Source organism: Mytilus trossulus, chromosome 7 (assembly GCF_036588685.1).
Source record: "Mytilus trossulus isolate FHL-02 chromosome 7, PNRI_Mtr1.1.1.hap1, whole genome shotgun sequence".
NCBI classification, from domain to species: Eukaryota; Metazoa; Mollusca; class Bivalvia; order Mytilida; family Mytilidae; genus Mytilus; species Mytilus trossulus.
Window position 1 is genome coordinate 32,625,028 of NC_086379.1, and position 15,461 is coordinate 32,640,488.

The window sequence follows — 15,461 nt, forward strand, 5'->3', positions numbered from 1 at the left end:
ACCATATATCATCTCAGAGTATTGGATACTCCTATATCAGCCAGGTAAAATGTTTGTTGACAGTTCTAACCATATATCATCTCAGAGTATTGGATAATCCTATATCAGCCAGGTAAGATGTTTGTTGACAGTTCTAACCATATATCATCTCAGAGTATTGGATAATCCTATATCAGGCAGGTAAGATGTCTGTTGACAGTTCTAACCATAAATAGTCACAGAGTATTGGATAATCTTATATCAGCCAGGTAAGATGTCTGTTTACAGTCATTACCATAAATAGTCACAGAGTATTGGACAATCCTATATCAGCCAGGTAAGATGTTTGTTGACAGTTCTAACCATATATCATCTCAGAGTATTGGATACTCCTATATCAGCCAGGTAAGATGTTTGTTGACAGTCCTAACCATATATCATGTAAGAGTATTGTATAATACTATATCAGCCAGGTAAGATGTCTGTTGACAGATCTAACCATAAATAATCTTGGGGTATTGGACAATCCTATATCAGCCAGGTAAGATGTCTGTTGCTAACCATATATCATCTCAGAGTATTGGACAATCCTACATCAGCCAGGTAAGATGTCTGTTGACAGTCCTAACCATATGTCATGTAAGAGTTTTGGATAATCATACATTAGCAAGGTAAGATGTCTGTTGACAGTTCTAACCATAAATTGTTTCCAAGTATTGGACAATCCTATATCAGCCAGGTAAAATTTATGTTGACAGTGATAACCATAAATAGTCACAGAGTATTGGACAATCCTATATCATCCAGGTAAGATGTCTGTTGACAGTTCTAACCACAAATAATGTCAGAGAATTGGATAATCCTATATCAGCCAGGTAAAATTTATGTTGACAGTGATAACCATAAATAGTCACAGAGTATTGGATAATCCTATATCAGCCAGGTAAGATGTCTGTTGACAGTTCTAACCATAAAAAGTCGCAAAGTATTGGATAGTCCTTTATCAGCCAGGTAAGATGTCTGTTTACAGTCATTACCATAAATAGTCTCAGAGTATTGGATAATCCTATATCAGCCAGGTAAGATGTTTGTTGACAGTTCTAATGGGAACAAACATCCCAATGGGAACAAACTGTGCCCCTCTACTTGCTGACTTGTTTCTTTATTATTATGAGGCTGACTTCATGCAGGAACTTCTTAGGAAGAAAGATAAGAAGTTAGCAATATCCTTTAACTCTACTTTCCGCTATATAGATGACGTTCTTTCACTAAACAATTCAAAATTTGGTGACTATGTGGATCGCATCTATCCGATCGAATTGGAGATAAAGGATACTACAGATACAGTTAAGTCGGCTTCATATCTTGACTTACATCTAGAAATTGACAATGATGGTCGGTTGAAGACAAAACTTTACGACAAAAGAGATGATTTCAGCTTTCCAATTGTGAACTTTCCATTTCTAAGTAGCAACATTCCAGCAGCACCTGCATACGGGGTATATATATCCCAATTGATACGATATTCCCGTGCTTGCATTTCCTATCATGATTTTCTTGATAGAGGGTTTCTGCTCACAAGGAAGCTATTAAACCAAGAGTTCCAAATGGTGAAGTTGAAATCATCCCTTCGCAAATTTTACGGATGCCATCACGAGTTGGTTGACAGTTATGGAATAACCGTTTCACAAATGATATCGGATATGTTCCTTACATCGTAACTTCAATCCCCTTCCCTTTCATGAATTTGACCTACCGAATCGAATTAGACTATTTACCAGATTTGTAATCACATAAGCAACACGACGGGTGCCGCATGTGGAGCAGGATCTGCTTACCCTTCCGGAGCACCTGAGATCACCCCTAGTTTTTGGTGGGGTTCGTGTTGTTTATTCTTTAGTTTTTATGTTGTGTCATGTGTACAATTGTTTTTCTGTTTGTCTTTTTCATTTTTAGCCATGGCGTTGTCAGTTTGTTTTAGATTTACGAGTTTGACTGTCCCTTTGGTATCTTTCGTCCCTCTTTTCTAACCATATACCATCTCAGAGTATTGGATAATCCTATATCAGCCAGGTAAAATGTCTTTTAACAGTTCTAACCATATATCATCTCAGAGTATTGGATACTCCTATTTCAGCCAGGTAAGATGTTTGTTTACAATTCTAACCACAAAAAGTCACAGAGTATTGGATATTACTATTTCAGCCAGGTAAGATGTTTGTTGACAGTTCTAACCACAAAAAGTCACATAGTATTGGATATTCCTATTTCAGCCAGGTAAGATGTTTGTTGACAGTTCTAACCATAAATCATCTCAGAGTATTGGATAATCCTATATCAGGCAGGTAGGATGTCTGTTGACAGTTCTACCCATTAATAGTCACAGAGTATTGGACAATCCTTTATCAGCCAGGTAAGATGTTTGTTGACAGTCCTAACCATATATCATGTAAGATTATTGTATAATCCTATATCAGCCAGGGAAGATGTCTGTTGACAGTTCTAACCATAAATAATCACAGGGTATTGGACAATCCTATATCAGCCAGGTAAGATGTCTGTTGCTAACCATATATCATCTCAGAGTATTGGACAATCCTACATCAGCCAGGTAAGATAGTCCTAACCATATGTCATGTAAGAGTTTTGGATAGTCATACATTAGCAAGGTAAGATGTCTGTTGACAGTCCTAACCATAAATTGTCTCAATTATTGGACAATCCTTTATCAGCCAGGTAAAATTTATGTTGACAGTGATAACCATAAATAGTCACAGAGTATTTGACAATCCTACATGAGCCAGGTAAGTTGTCTTTTGACCATCTTAACCATAAATTGTCACAGAGTATTTGACAATCCTTTGTCAGCCAGGTAAGATGTCTGTTCACAGTTCTAACCATAAATAGTATCAGAGTATTGAATAATCCTATTTCAGCCAGATAAGATGTCTGTTCACAGTCCTATCAATAAATAGTCACAGAGTATTGGACATTCCAATATCAGCCAGGTAAGAAGTCTGTTGACAGTCCTAAACATAAATTGCCTCAAGTATTGGACAATCTTATATCAGCCAGGTAAAATGTTTGTTGACAGTGATAATCATTAATAGTCACAGAGTATTGGATAATCCTATTTCAGCCAGGTAAGATGTCTGTTGACAGTCCTAACCATAAATAATCTCAGATAATTGGATAATCCTATATCACCCAAGTAAAATGTCTGTTCACAGTCCTTACCATAGATAATCTCAGAGAATTGGATAATTCTATATCAGCCAGGTAAAATGTCTGTTGACAGTCCTTACCATAAATAGTCTCGGAGTATTGGATTATTCTATATCAGCCAGGTAAGATGTCTGTTGACAGTTCTAACCATAAATAGTCACAGAGTATTGTATAATCCTATATCAGCCAGGTAAGATGTTTGTTGAAAGTCCTAACCATATATCATGTAAGAGTTTTGGATAATTTTATATCAGCCAGGTAAGATGTCTGTTGACAGTCCTAACCGTATATCATGTAATAGTTTTGGATAATCATACATCAGCCAGGAAAGATGTCTGTTGACAGTTCTAACCATAAATAGTCACAGAGTATTGGATAATCATACATCAGCCAGTAAAGATTTCTGTTGACAGTTCTAACCATAAATAGTCTCAGAGTATTGGAAAATCCTACATCAGCCAGGTAAGATGTCTGTTGAACATTTTAACCGTAAATTGTCTCGGGTTTTGGGCAATCCTATATCATCCAGGTTAGATGTTTGTTGACAGTCCTAACCATAAATTCTCTCGAGTATTGGATAATCCTATATCAGCCAGGTAAGATGTTTGTTGACAGTCCTAACCATATATCATCTCAGAGTATTGGATAATCCTATATCAGCAAGGTGAAAAGTATGTTGACAGTCCTAACCATAAATAGTCAGAGTATTGGACAATCCTATATCAGCCAGGTAAGATAATTGATGACAGTTCTTACCATATATCATGTAAGAGTTTTGGATAATCTTATATCAGCCAGGTAAAATGTCTGTTGACAGTTTTACCCATAAAAAGTCACAGAGTATTTGATAATCCTATATCAGCCAGGTAAGATGTCTGTTGACAGTCCTAACCAGAAAAAGTCACAGAGTATTGGATAATCCTATATCAGCCAGGTAAGATGTTTGTTGACAGTTTTACCCATAAAAAGTCACAGAGTATTTGATAATCCTATATCAGCCAGGTAAGATGTCTGTTGACAGTCCTAACCATAAAAAGTCACAGAGTATTTGATAATCCTATATCAGCCAGGTAAGATGTTTGTTGACAGTTCTAACCATATATCATCTCAGAGTATTGGATAATCCTATATCAGGAAGGTAAGATGTCTGTTGACAGTTCTAACCATATATCATCTCAGAGTATTGGATAATCCTATATCAGCCAGGTAAGATGTTTGTTGACAGTCCAAACCATATATCATGTAGGAGTATTGTATAATCCTATATCAGCCAGGTAAAATGTCTGTTGACAGTCCTAACCATAAATAGTCTCAGAATATTGGATAATCCTAAATCAGCCAAGTAAGATGTCTGTTGACAGTCCTAACCATAAATAGTCTCAGCGTATTGGATAATCATACATCAGCCAGGTAAGATGTATGTTGACAGTCCTAACCATATATCATGTAAGAGTTTTGGATAATTTTATATCAGCCAGGTAAGATGTCTGTTGACAGTCCTAACCATATATCATGTAAGAGTTTTGGATAATCATACATCAGCAAGGTAAGATGTCTATTGACAGTTCTAACCATAAATAGTCTCAGAGTATTGGACAATCCTACATCAGCCAGGTAAGATGTCTGTTGACCATCTTAACCATAAATTTTCTAAAGTATTGGGCAATCCTATATTTACCAGGTAAGATGTCTGTTGACAGCCATAACTATAAATTGTCTTTAGTATTGGATAATCCTATATCAGCCAGGTAAGATGTTTGTTGACAGTCCTAACCATATATCATCTCAGAATATTGGATAATCCTATATAGCCAGGTAAGATGTCTGTTGACAGTCCTAACTATAAAAAGTCACAGAGTATTGGATAATCCTATATCAGCCAGGTAAGATGTTTGTTGACAGTTCTAACCATATATCATCTCAGAGTATTGGATAATCCTATATCAGCCAGGTAAAATGTCTGATTTCATCACCATAAAAAAATTATGGATTGTAGGTGGCGGCCAAGGTTAATTATGCCAAAAACAATTAAAATTGTCGCAAAAAAGTACCAAAATTCATGTTTTAATACAAATAATGTTTATTTAAGGGGTCATAGCTCCATAAGTTGTAAAGGAAAGTGCCAGAAAAAATATTTTTGTCTTAATAGTATTATCACAAGTAATTCTATGAGAAATTTGTAATTTTTTGGCCGGATTTAAAAAACATAAAAAATCAGGGCCAATGTTTACCCTTCGTGACCCTTCTCCTTGTTTTAGATTTATGAGTTTGACTGTCCCTTTGGTAACTTTCGTCCCTATTTTATTGGTTTACAAAAGCTTAATTGACAGCTTGTCATCCTTACATGGCTGCCACTTTTACATTATTGTGGGTGCAATCAACAGTTTTTTCTATGACTTCATATTTTGAGGGACCATGCATATGTGACCCTTAGGCCACGGTTTTTTAATTTGTTGGTTTACGGATTTTCACCATGAAAAAGTCGGGTCGGTCGGTCGGAAAAAAAATAAAAAAAAATTCTTTCAAGACAGAAAACGGATATGCAAAAGAAAAATATATTTCACCTATCTAATAATATGTTTGTCATACTATTTTGTCATCATTCTTAAATTTTAGTTTGATGAAATATTATTGCTCAACTGTAAACATCTGCCAACATCGCATGACTGTCTAATAATTTCCCGTAAAAAAAGGGGGGGTACACGGACAAAGACGAAATGAAATCGTCATTTCACAAACAAGAAAAACAGATTCATGACAGTAGCTCTTAATTAAAACTTGGTAAATAATCATAAGCACGAAAACTGATAAAGAAAAAATTGTAAAAACGTCGTACGAAAATAAGTTTCAACACACGTGTCAAAAACGTAATAGACTCGTCCACTGGAAAAACGAGAATATATATCAGGTTTTTTAATAATTTGTTTTCACGCATTCCCGTTTTTTATCCAAATGAACGATATCTTTTTATTATCTATGAAACAAGAAAATATCAAATGATTTGTTAAAATTCAGTACTTCAACTTGATGTCTTGAACTTCCACCGGTCCACATTTGGACAAGTCTATTTCTATGAGAACATTCAATTTACGGACTGATGACAAATAAGGGAAACGAACTTATTGTGTAATTAGGTTTTAAACACAGGTTTCGTTCTGCAAAATTATTTGCGCAAACGGCATTTCAAGGTCATTAATAATTGATTTGTCTATTTTTAGAAACGTAAACTGGAAGTTTATTTTTTTCACAACAGAAAGTGTAATCACTTCTGTTAGTGATTAATGCATTTCATTTCATGAGAAAAGGATTTTTAATTATTTTCCTGGGATAATGCAGTTGTTGGGGTCGGCGAGAATAAAAAAAGCCTGAAAAGCCAATTTTATTTTTATTCTGGAAATCGGCAAAATCGGGTCGGCGGATCCGTAAACCAACAAATTAAAAAATCCTGGCCTTAGTGGTGGACTGATTAATAAAGATTCTTGTATAAAACTAGATATCAATGGAATCAGAATGTTCTCTAGTTTTGTTGAAATAAAAATAATATGTACTTTGACAGTGACTTGCCTATGAGTGTTACCGTTTACCTGTAGCTATTGTTCAACCAGATTGAAACATTGACAATACAATAGGGACATTTAAAATGACCAGTTGGTTTGGTAGATTTAAATCTTTATGATAATCAGTTTTTTATTCACCTATAAACCAAAACTTTCAGCATGCTTTTTCCTGAAGTTTTTTTATCTTATTACTTCACCTGTTACTGTTGTGGTATAACTGAGATAGTTTTTTTAAAACTTATAATATATTTATATGGCATCAAGGCTTCAATTTTTATCTTTGTTGGAAAACCTTGAAAGTTTCTTGTTGGACAACAATGTCGATTGTTTAGAAAAGGTTTATGCAAAATGTGAAGAAGAATTGTCTTGTCTTCTTAAACTCCTAATTATCTTGTATGCAGACGATACTGTACTACTGTCTGAAACAGAAGAAGGTCTTCAACAGGCCTTGTTAGCGTTTGAGCAATATTGTAATTTATGGAAACTTCGTATTAATACAAACAAGACAAAAATTGTAATATTCAGCAAGAGAAAATTTAAACCAAAAATTGTATTTAATATTTATGGTGAAAATATTGATGTACAAGATTCATATTCATATCTTGGTGTTATGTTCAATTATAATGGTAGTTTTTGTACTGCTAAAAAGAAATTATTGGATCAGGCAAATAAAGCATTGTATGCTTTACTGCAGAAAATAAGAAATTTGTCAATTCCATTAGATTTGCAATTAAAGTTGTTTGATTCACTTATAACTCCAATTCTTGTTTACTCAAGTGAAGTATGGGGATTTGAAAATAAACAGGGTATAGAAAAAATACACTTGCAGTTTTGTAAGAGAATTCTCAATTTAAGAAACAATACTCCTAGCTATATGGTATATGGAGAACTTGGACGTTCTCCAATGGAAATTGTCATTAAATTGAAAATGGCGTTATTTTGGAACAACCTTTTATCCAGTAGTAACAAAATATCTAGTATTTTGTATAGACTTATGTTTAAACTTCACGAGAGTAAGCAAGGACATTTTAAATGGATTTCTTATGTTAAATCTATTTTTGATGAAACAGGGCTTAGTTTTATATGGAATGATCAAATGTATATGGATAACAATATTCTCAAGTCTATACTAAAACAGAATTTGACTGACCAATTTATTCAAAATTGGTTCTCGCAAATTAATAGCTCATCTCGGGGGGAATTTTATGGACTTTTTAAACATGAATTTAAACTGGAACCATATTTACTTAGATTGACTGTAGCTGATAGATTATATATGTGTAAGCTAAGATGCTCAAATTTAAAATTTCCTATAGAGACAGGAAGATGGGCAAAGATCCCTAAACAAAATAGAATTTGTCATTTATGTAACCTTAATATTGGTAACGAATATCATTATATGTTTACTTGTACATATCCACAAATTGTGGACCTACGCAAAAAATTTATCCCACATTATTACAATACAAATCCATCAGAGATCAAAATGATTGGAATGCTGTCATATTGCAATGTAAAATTATATCGTAATATTTGTAGATTCTTAAAAAACATTATCAAATATCTATAATTATTCACTTTTGAATACATATGTAAAAACTTACATAATCATGACATTGTGTTAAATCCAAATGATAGAGACTGACTGTATATACACATGAATGTGTCACGAGAATCACGTGCATGATTGTTTATTGTGTGTTAGCTCCTGTTGTCGTATATTATATATACATGCTTATCATAATTGTATTGTAATTACTGTATAGATATATCGTCTATTTATGTATGAATGTATATTGACCTCTTGTACACTGTTGTGTCTGAGGATAATAAAAACTTTGAATCTTGAATCTTGTTGAATAACATAATATGCATTCAATCTAAATTAGTTTATATGGTATGAATAAATTACCACTTATTTTTGTTACAAAGACAAGCTTATTTCATGTTCTTACATTAACTAAACACTGTGAATTGGATAAAAAAAAATCCTTTTCTCATATTTTTTTATTAGAGAATCCTAAAACAGGTAAAGAATTAACATTGCTATTAGTCTTTTCGTTATGGAAATGGATGTTTTCCCTGAAATAATTAATCATTCAAATGCCAAAAAACACAACATTTAGAGATTTTTTTTTACTGTCATTCAAAATTGAAGAAAAAGGCAAGCCAGATCAAGACGTTTTCATAAAGAAATTTAATTGCATATCATATAATTCACTACATTTCCTCCTTAATGTTTTCATAGCCAAATACTATGATCGTCAGTGCTTAGATTTCTTGTATATTGTTGAATTATTTTTTTTTTAATATCTGTTTAGCTTTTTAATGGGAAATGAATCAAAATAATTTGTTTTTGACATGTTCCTTGTACAAATTGTTAATGTATATACATATTGAAATATCAAAATCATATTTGAATGAACTATTTTATTTACTCTACATATCTTATATCTCATCCAGTATTCAATTTTCTTTATCTGAAATAATTTATAGCATTTTCTAATTTTTATAAACATGATGAAAGTTTTCAAATATTTGTTCATGCTTTTGACAGTATAACAAGATTTTCTCTCTATATCAATATTCCGTAAAATTTCCCATGATATATATATCCCTAAAAACAGGTACAGAATTTTGCAATATTTGATTATTTCCATTATTTAAAATGAGTATCCTCACTTTACAAATTTTTTGGATAAGTTTATTCATATATTTTCACTATATCACTTGATTTTATTATATCCACAGTATTGAATTTTTATTTCATATTCCAATTAAACAATATTAGATCCAGAACTTTACAATGATTATTTCCAATTTCACATTCATATTATCCCAACATTAGGAATATTTTGGAATATTTTACTTTTTCATTTCACTTTATAACTACATTAGACTATATTCACCTTATGAATTTAACATTTTGTTTCATTTCCATGATAATTCCCATGATATATATTCCATTTAAAAATTATAATAATATATCCCAAAATTTATAATGAATGTGTTGAAATTATTTCTCCTACTTGCATTCAAATTTGATTTTTAGCTCACCTGGCCTAAAAGGCCAAGTGAGCTTTTCTCATCACTTGGCGTCCGTCGCCCATCGTCGTCCGTCGTCGTTAACTTTTACAAAAATCTTTTCCTCTGAAACTACTGGGCCAAATTATACCAAACTTGGCCACAATCATCATTGGGGTATCTAGTTTAAAAAATGTGTGGCTTTACCCAGCCAACCAAGCAAGATGGCCGCCATGGCTAAAAATTAGAACATAGGGGTAAAATGAAGTTTTTGGCTAATAACTCCAAAACCAAAGCATTTAGAGCAAATCTGACAGGGAGTAAAATTGTTTATCAGGTCTAGAACTATCTGCCCTGAAATTTTCAGATTAATCCTACACCCCGTGGTCTGGTTGCTGCCCCTGAATTGGTAATTTTAGGGAAATTTTGCTGTTTTTGGTTATTATCTTGAATATTATTATAGATAGAGATAAACTGTAAACAGCAATAATGTTCAGCAAAGTAAGATTTACAAATAAATCAACATGACCAAAATGGTCAATTGACCCCTTTAGGAGTTATTGCCCTTTATAGTCAATTTTTAACCATTTTTCGTAAAAACAAATAAATTTTTGTTAAAACCAAATATCATAATCCAAAATGAAAATCTTGAAGGGATATTATAAAGAAATGCACAACACATAATTCAAATGAAAATTAAAACTGAAATCACCTTTCATGTGTCACTGACAAATGGACAATACTATGTATGAGGGTTATAAATTTAAAGAATCATTTATTATTTAAAAACAGTTTAAATTTTCATACATATTAATATGCAGTTAACAAAATATTTTACTGATTCAGATTTTATGGTAAATTTTAGAAATATTATCAATACTGGGGATTTAAAACAATGAAAACCATAAATAGTTCTACCCTTTCAATTTTTTGATAGTATAATCCTAGGTCAAGAAAAATTTCAGGAAAAAAGCATGCTGAAATTTTGGGTTAGGTGAATAAATTTTTGTACAGGTAGATTTAAATCTTACAAAACCAACTGGTCAATTTAAATGTCCCTATTGTATTGTCAATGTTTAAATCTGGTTGAACAATAGCTACAGGTAAATGGTAACACTCATAGGCAAGTCACTGTAATATATTAAAACAAATCCATCCAATGAACATGGGGAAAAAAGGTCTAGTTTGAACATAAAAAGTTTGAAACCAGGTCATGTGCACACCCATGAAGACATGATCCATGCACATTTTACATACTCAAAACTGTATAAAATTTGTAGGTTTTAACCTGGCCCTTCAAAAAAAAATCTTGTTTCAGGGTACTGTTACCTGCTCTGAAAAGACCTACAGTGGCTGCAAATAAGTTTTCAATTTTCAGTGCCAAAAAAACAGGATGTTAACAGTGTTGTCTCCCCTCAAAACATGTATATTTTATGTAATTTTTAAAATTATTTCAATCATTCAACCTGTTTTAATTGAAAGCTAATTAACTAATTTTTACAATCAAATACAAAAAACATGATACTTTTCACCAATTAAGTAAATAAACAGGGGTTTCCCTCCATGGTTATTTTTAGTCGGGGAATAACCCTTAGTTTTTAGTACGAAACTGTTTATAGCACCCTGTAAAAATGCACTGGCGTAATGGGGAGATAATTTTCACAAAGTCGAACCTGACTGATTATAATATCTTATAACCATTAGTATATAATACTATTAATTATGATTTTAACCTTGTATTGACATGATTTGAAAATGAAAAGTAAATACAGGTAGACGACACAGGCTCTTGAGAGCCTTTACTTTGATATTGCTCAATTAAACAAATGTTTTTTTTGGGTGTTTTTTTACTAATGACTACTATTATATATTTTTTCAGAGAAAGCTATTTATATGTAGCACCAGGAGTATATGTGATCAATGTGTTATTACTACTATATGGAATGGTATCAATGTACAGAATAGTGTATGCAGTTACTTCAGTCTTACTTGGGTTAGCAATAACAAGGATAATATATTATTTCAAAAATGGACAGCATATAGATATAGAACAAGAAAAATCAGACTAATTATGTACATGTTTTAGATAAAAGAATATTATTTAACAACAGTTTTACTTTTTCTCATATCATTAGGCATCCACTGTCAGTCGTCAAGTGAAAACATTATCCCCTCTTGAAGTCTGAGCAATTAAAACTACATAAAGATTGAAACATCTTTAGGGTGTCTCGTCTCAAAATTTATTTTAACTGTCTTCCAATAAAAACAAGAGGCTGTCAGAGAGCCAGCAAACCGGATTTTCCTGCAGAGGTCGAACCCTGAACAGTTGAGCAAGTATGGACACAACATTTAAGCTTAAAGCAGCTTTGAATTCAGCATGGGTTTGTGACACAAAATAAATGTGGTCAAAGAATTGAAAAATTTGAAATTGGACATTTATCAATATATATGGTCCAATATCCAAAATCTATGTACATTGCTAGAATCAGCATTTCAAAGAACCCCACGAATTTGAAACGCTTCTTAGTTAAACCTTTTCTGTTCAAAAGAAAATAAAGATATGATACAATTAGATATGATGTTATATTTATTTTTAAGGTTATATCAAATATAATTAACATTTTTCAAATAAATCTGTCACTCCAATAACTGACATTAAACTAATGTATTTTATGTTTCAATATTAGTATTGTGTATGATTATAATGTAAATGTATGTATTTGTTGGTTATAAAAGCTCAAAGAGCTTATGTTTATTTGTTATGTGACATGCCAACTAAAATAAAGCTTTGAATTGAATTGAATTGAATAGATGGTGTGTTATGTTGATTAAAGGTGAAAATCACAAAAACAAACAATGTAATCAAACTTTATATAGTTGATAATTCCCAATGTTTTTCTTTGGTTTGTAGCAAACTAATATAGATACATGAGATATGCAACTTATCTTAACTTTAACTTTTTAACTTGCAAATCTTGAACAGAAAACAAGAAAACTAACACCCACATATGGCGCGGAATCAGGGTCAAAAATACTTATTTACGTATAGACATAATTATTTCTGTATATACGGAATTCGATTTATGTATATACGTAAATCGAATTCCGTATATACGTTATTCAAATTCTGTATGTACAGAAATAATTACAGAATGTGTATATACAGAATGTATATACGAAATTCTATTTACGTATATACGAAATTCAATTTACGTATATACAGAATTCGATTTACGTATATACAGAATTCGATTAATCGAATTCCGTATATACAGAAATACTATCTTTCTGCCACTACATAAATATTTCTGTATATACGGAATTAATTCTGTATATACGGAATTATTTCTGTATATACGTTATTCAATTTCTGTGTATACGGAATTAATTTTGTATATACGTAATTCTATTTCTGTGTATACGTAATTATTTCTGTATATACATAATTGGATTAATGTATAAACGTAATTATTTTCGTAATTATTTTTGTATATACGTAAATCGAGTTATGTATATACACAAAGAAGTATTTTTGACCCTGATTCCGCGCCATACCCACAACAACAAATGTTATATCTATATAGCATTCAGAAAATTAATTTATACTGAATAACAAAATTCTTCAAACAATTTAAAGGGGCACTAGCTGTCAAATTCATAGTCACCGATTTGACTCAAATTCTCATGTTTGGTTTATAACTATGTAAAACATATCCAAACTATCAAAAGTCTAAAATAAACAGTTTACAGAGCATGGGGTAGATAATATATAGGTTCGTTTCGTGTGTATTTTAGTCCAGACGCCATTTTAATTTAATTAACTATCGATTTGACCTCAGATGACCATAGTGGCATATAAGCAATGTAAACATCAATAAAGATATGAATTAGACCAACACGTGCAATTGGATTTTTATAGGTCTGTTTGATTTTATTGACCTACCGAATTGGACTATTTACCGGGTTTGTTATAACATAAGCAACACAACGGGTGCCACATGTGGAGCAGGATCTGCTTATCCATCCGGAGCAACTGATATTACCCCAAGATTTTGGTGGGGTTCGTGTTGCTTATTCTTTAGTTATCTATGTTGTGTTATGTGTACTATTATTAGCCATGGCGTTGTCAGTTTATTTTCGATTTATGAGTTTGACTGTCCCTCTGGTATCTTTCGTCTCTCTCTGTCCCCTAATTCTTAGCCCATTGCTGATGTTAAATTCTGCAAATTCAAATACAGTAGCAGTCATTTTTTGTTAAAACTATACCTTATCCTAATGTGTGCTGAAGAATTCTTCATACCTTTAATTGCAAGTGAATTTTTTCGACCGTATTGAAACCGTATTCACGTTAACTTCAATTCGACCCTTTAGCTAGAGATGGATTATGCATGATTGATGCGTGATATTTAAAAAAAAGAATGTCAACATTTCAAGTGAAACAAAGTTAAATCATTTGATTGACTGATTCAATCCACAAAATAAATGTAAATTCGAAAATTAAAGTCATAAGAAACGAGTGACGGGTGAAAAATAATGTTCTTCCAATTCTTGAACCAATGCTTACAAACATCATAAACTTAGTCTTGTGTTTTTTTCATTTTTTTCGCATAAATTTCGTATAATCTTCAATTTTTTTTTCAATCGGTCATTGTTGTGAAAATATGGCAGGTAATTAAAGTTCGTGTTTTGAAGCCGATATAGTTTAACGATTTTCACCTGTTTGTCAACAATCAACAAAACATCATAAAATCAAAGTACTGAAGTACTGAACATCAGAGGACCTCAAGTTGTGTTGAGTTATTGATAAATGACAGGTGTTTATATTATACTTGCCGGACAGATATGTTCACCTTACAATAAAGTACAAATAATATAATTTGCTATGCTATATATATATATATATATACAACTCGTCTAAACATCAACCTAACAATGTTAGATCCGCAAATTTTTGGTTCTTCCCTCGCTGGGATTCGAACCCATGCTACTGTGATATCGTGACACCAAATCGCCTGCACTGCAGCCGTCCCGCTAGACCACACGACCACCTGGGCTCTCAAAAAAAGAGCTTTTGGTGGGCATGTGTTACCTTTCCACGTCAGTTTTAATCTAGCGGCGTACTACAGTACATGATATATAAGGCATGAAGATGTTATTGTTACAGATCAGCTAAATTATCTATAGTAAAGGATCCTACAAATTAATGTAAGATACAGTCACAGAAAATAATTATATTCATAAGTACGTCTGAGTCAGTGACAACCCTACAACAGATGTATCCATCGGATCGCCATCAATGATGGTGATACATGGCTGTGTACATAATGAACATATATATATATAACTCGTCTAAACATCAACCCAACAATGTTAGATCTGTAAATTTGCTTTCGCAAATTTTTGGTTCTTCCCTCGTCGGGATTCGAACCCATGCTACTGTGATATCGTGACACCAAATCGCCTGCACTGCAGCCGTCCCACTAGACCACACGACCACCTGGGCTCCCAAAAAAAGAGCTTTAATATATATATATATATCATATCTGAGATACTGATTTGAACTAGGATACTTAACTTTGTGAATTATCAATGATTATGTGGTCAAATGAGAACTGTTAGATTGGCATTATGACCATAGTTGCACACATACAAAAATAGTTACTCAAGTTATAACTT

At 32.3% G+C, this 15,461-nt stretch overlaps 1 protein-coding gene across 1 annotated transcript in view; it reads left to right on the plus strand.

Annotated features, from left to right (window-relative positions):
* LOC134724961 (GPI inositol-deacylase-like) overlaps positions 1–12,561 on the plus strand; it is a 144,785-nt gene extending 132,224 nt beyond the window's left edge. The window contains exon 27 of the mRNA XM_063588380.1: positions 11,665–12,561. Coding sequence (XP_063444450.1) covers positions 11,665–11,854 — 190 coding nt within the window. The 3' untranslated portion in view covers positions 11,855–12,561. The remainder of the gene's footprint in view (positions 1–11,664) is intronic.
* The last annotated feature ends 2,900 nt before the right edge of the window (positions 12,562–15,461 follow it).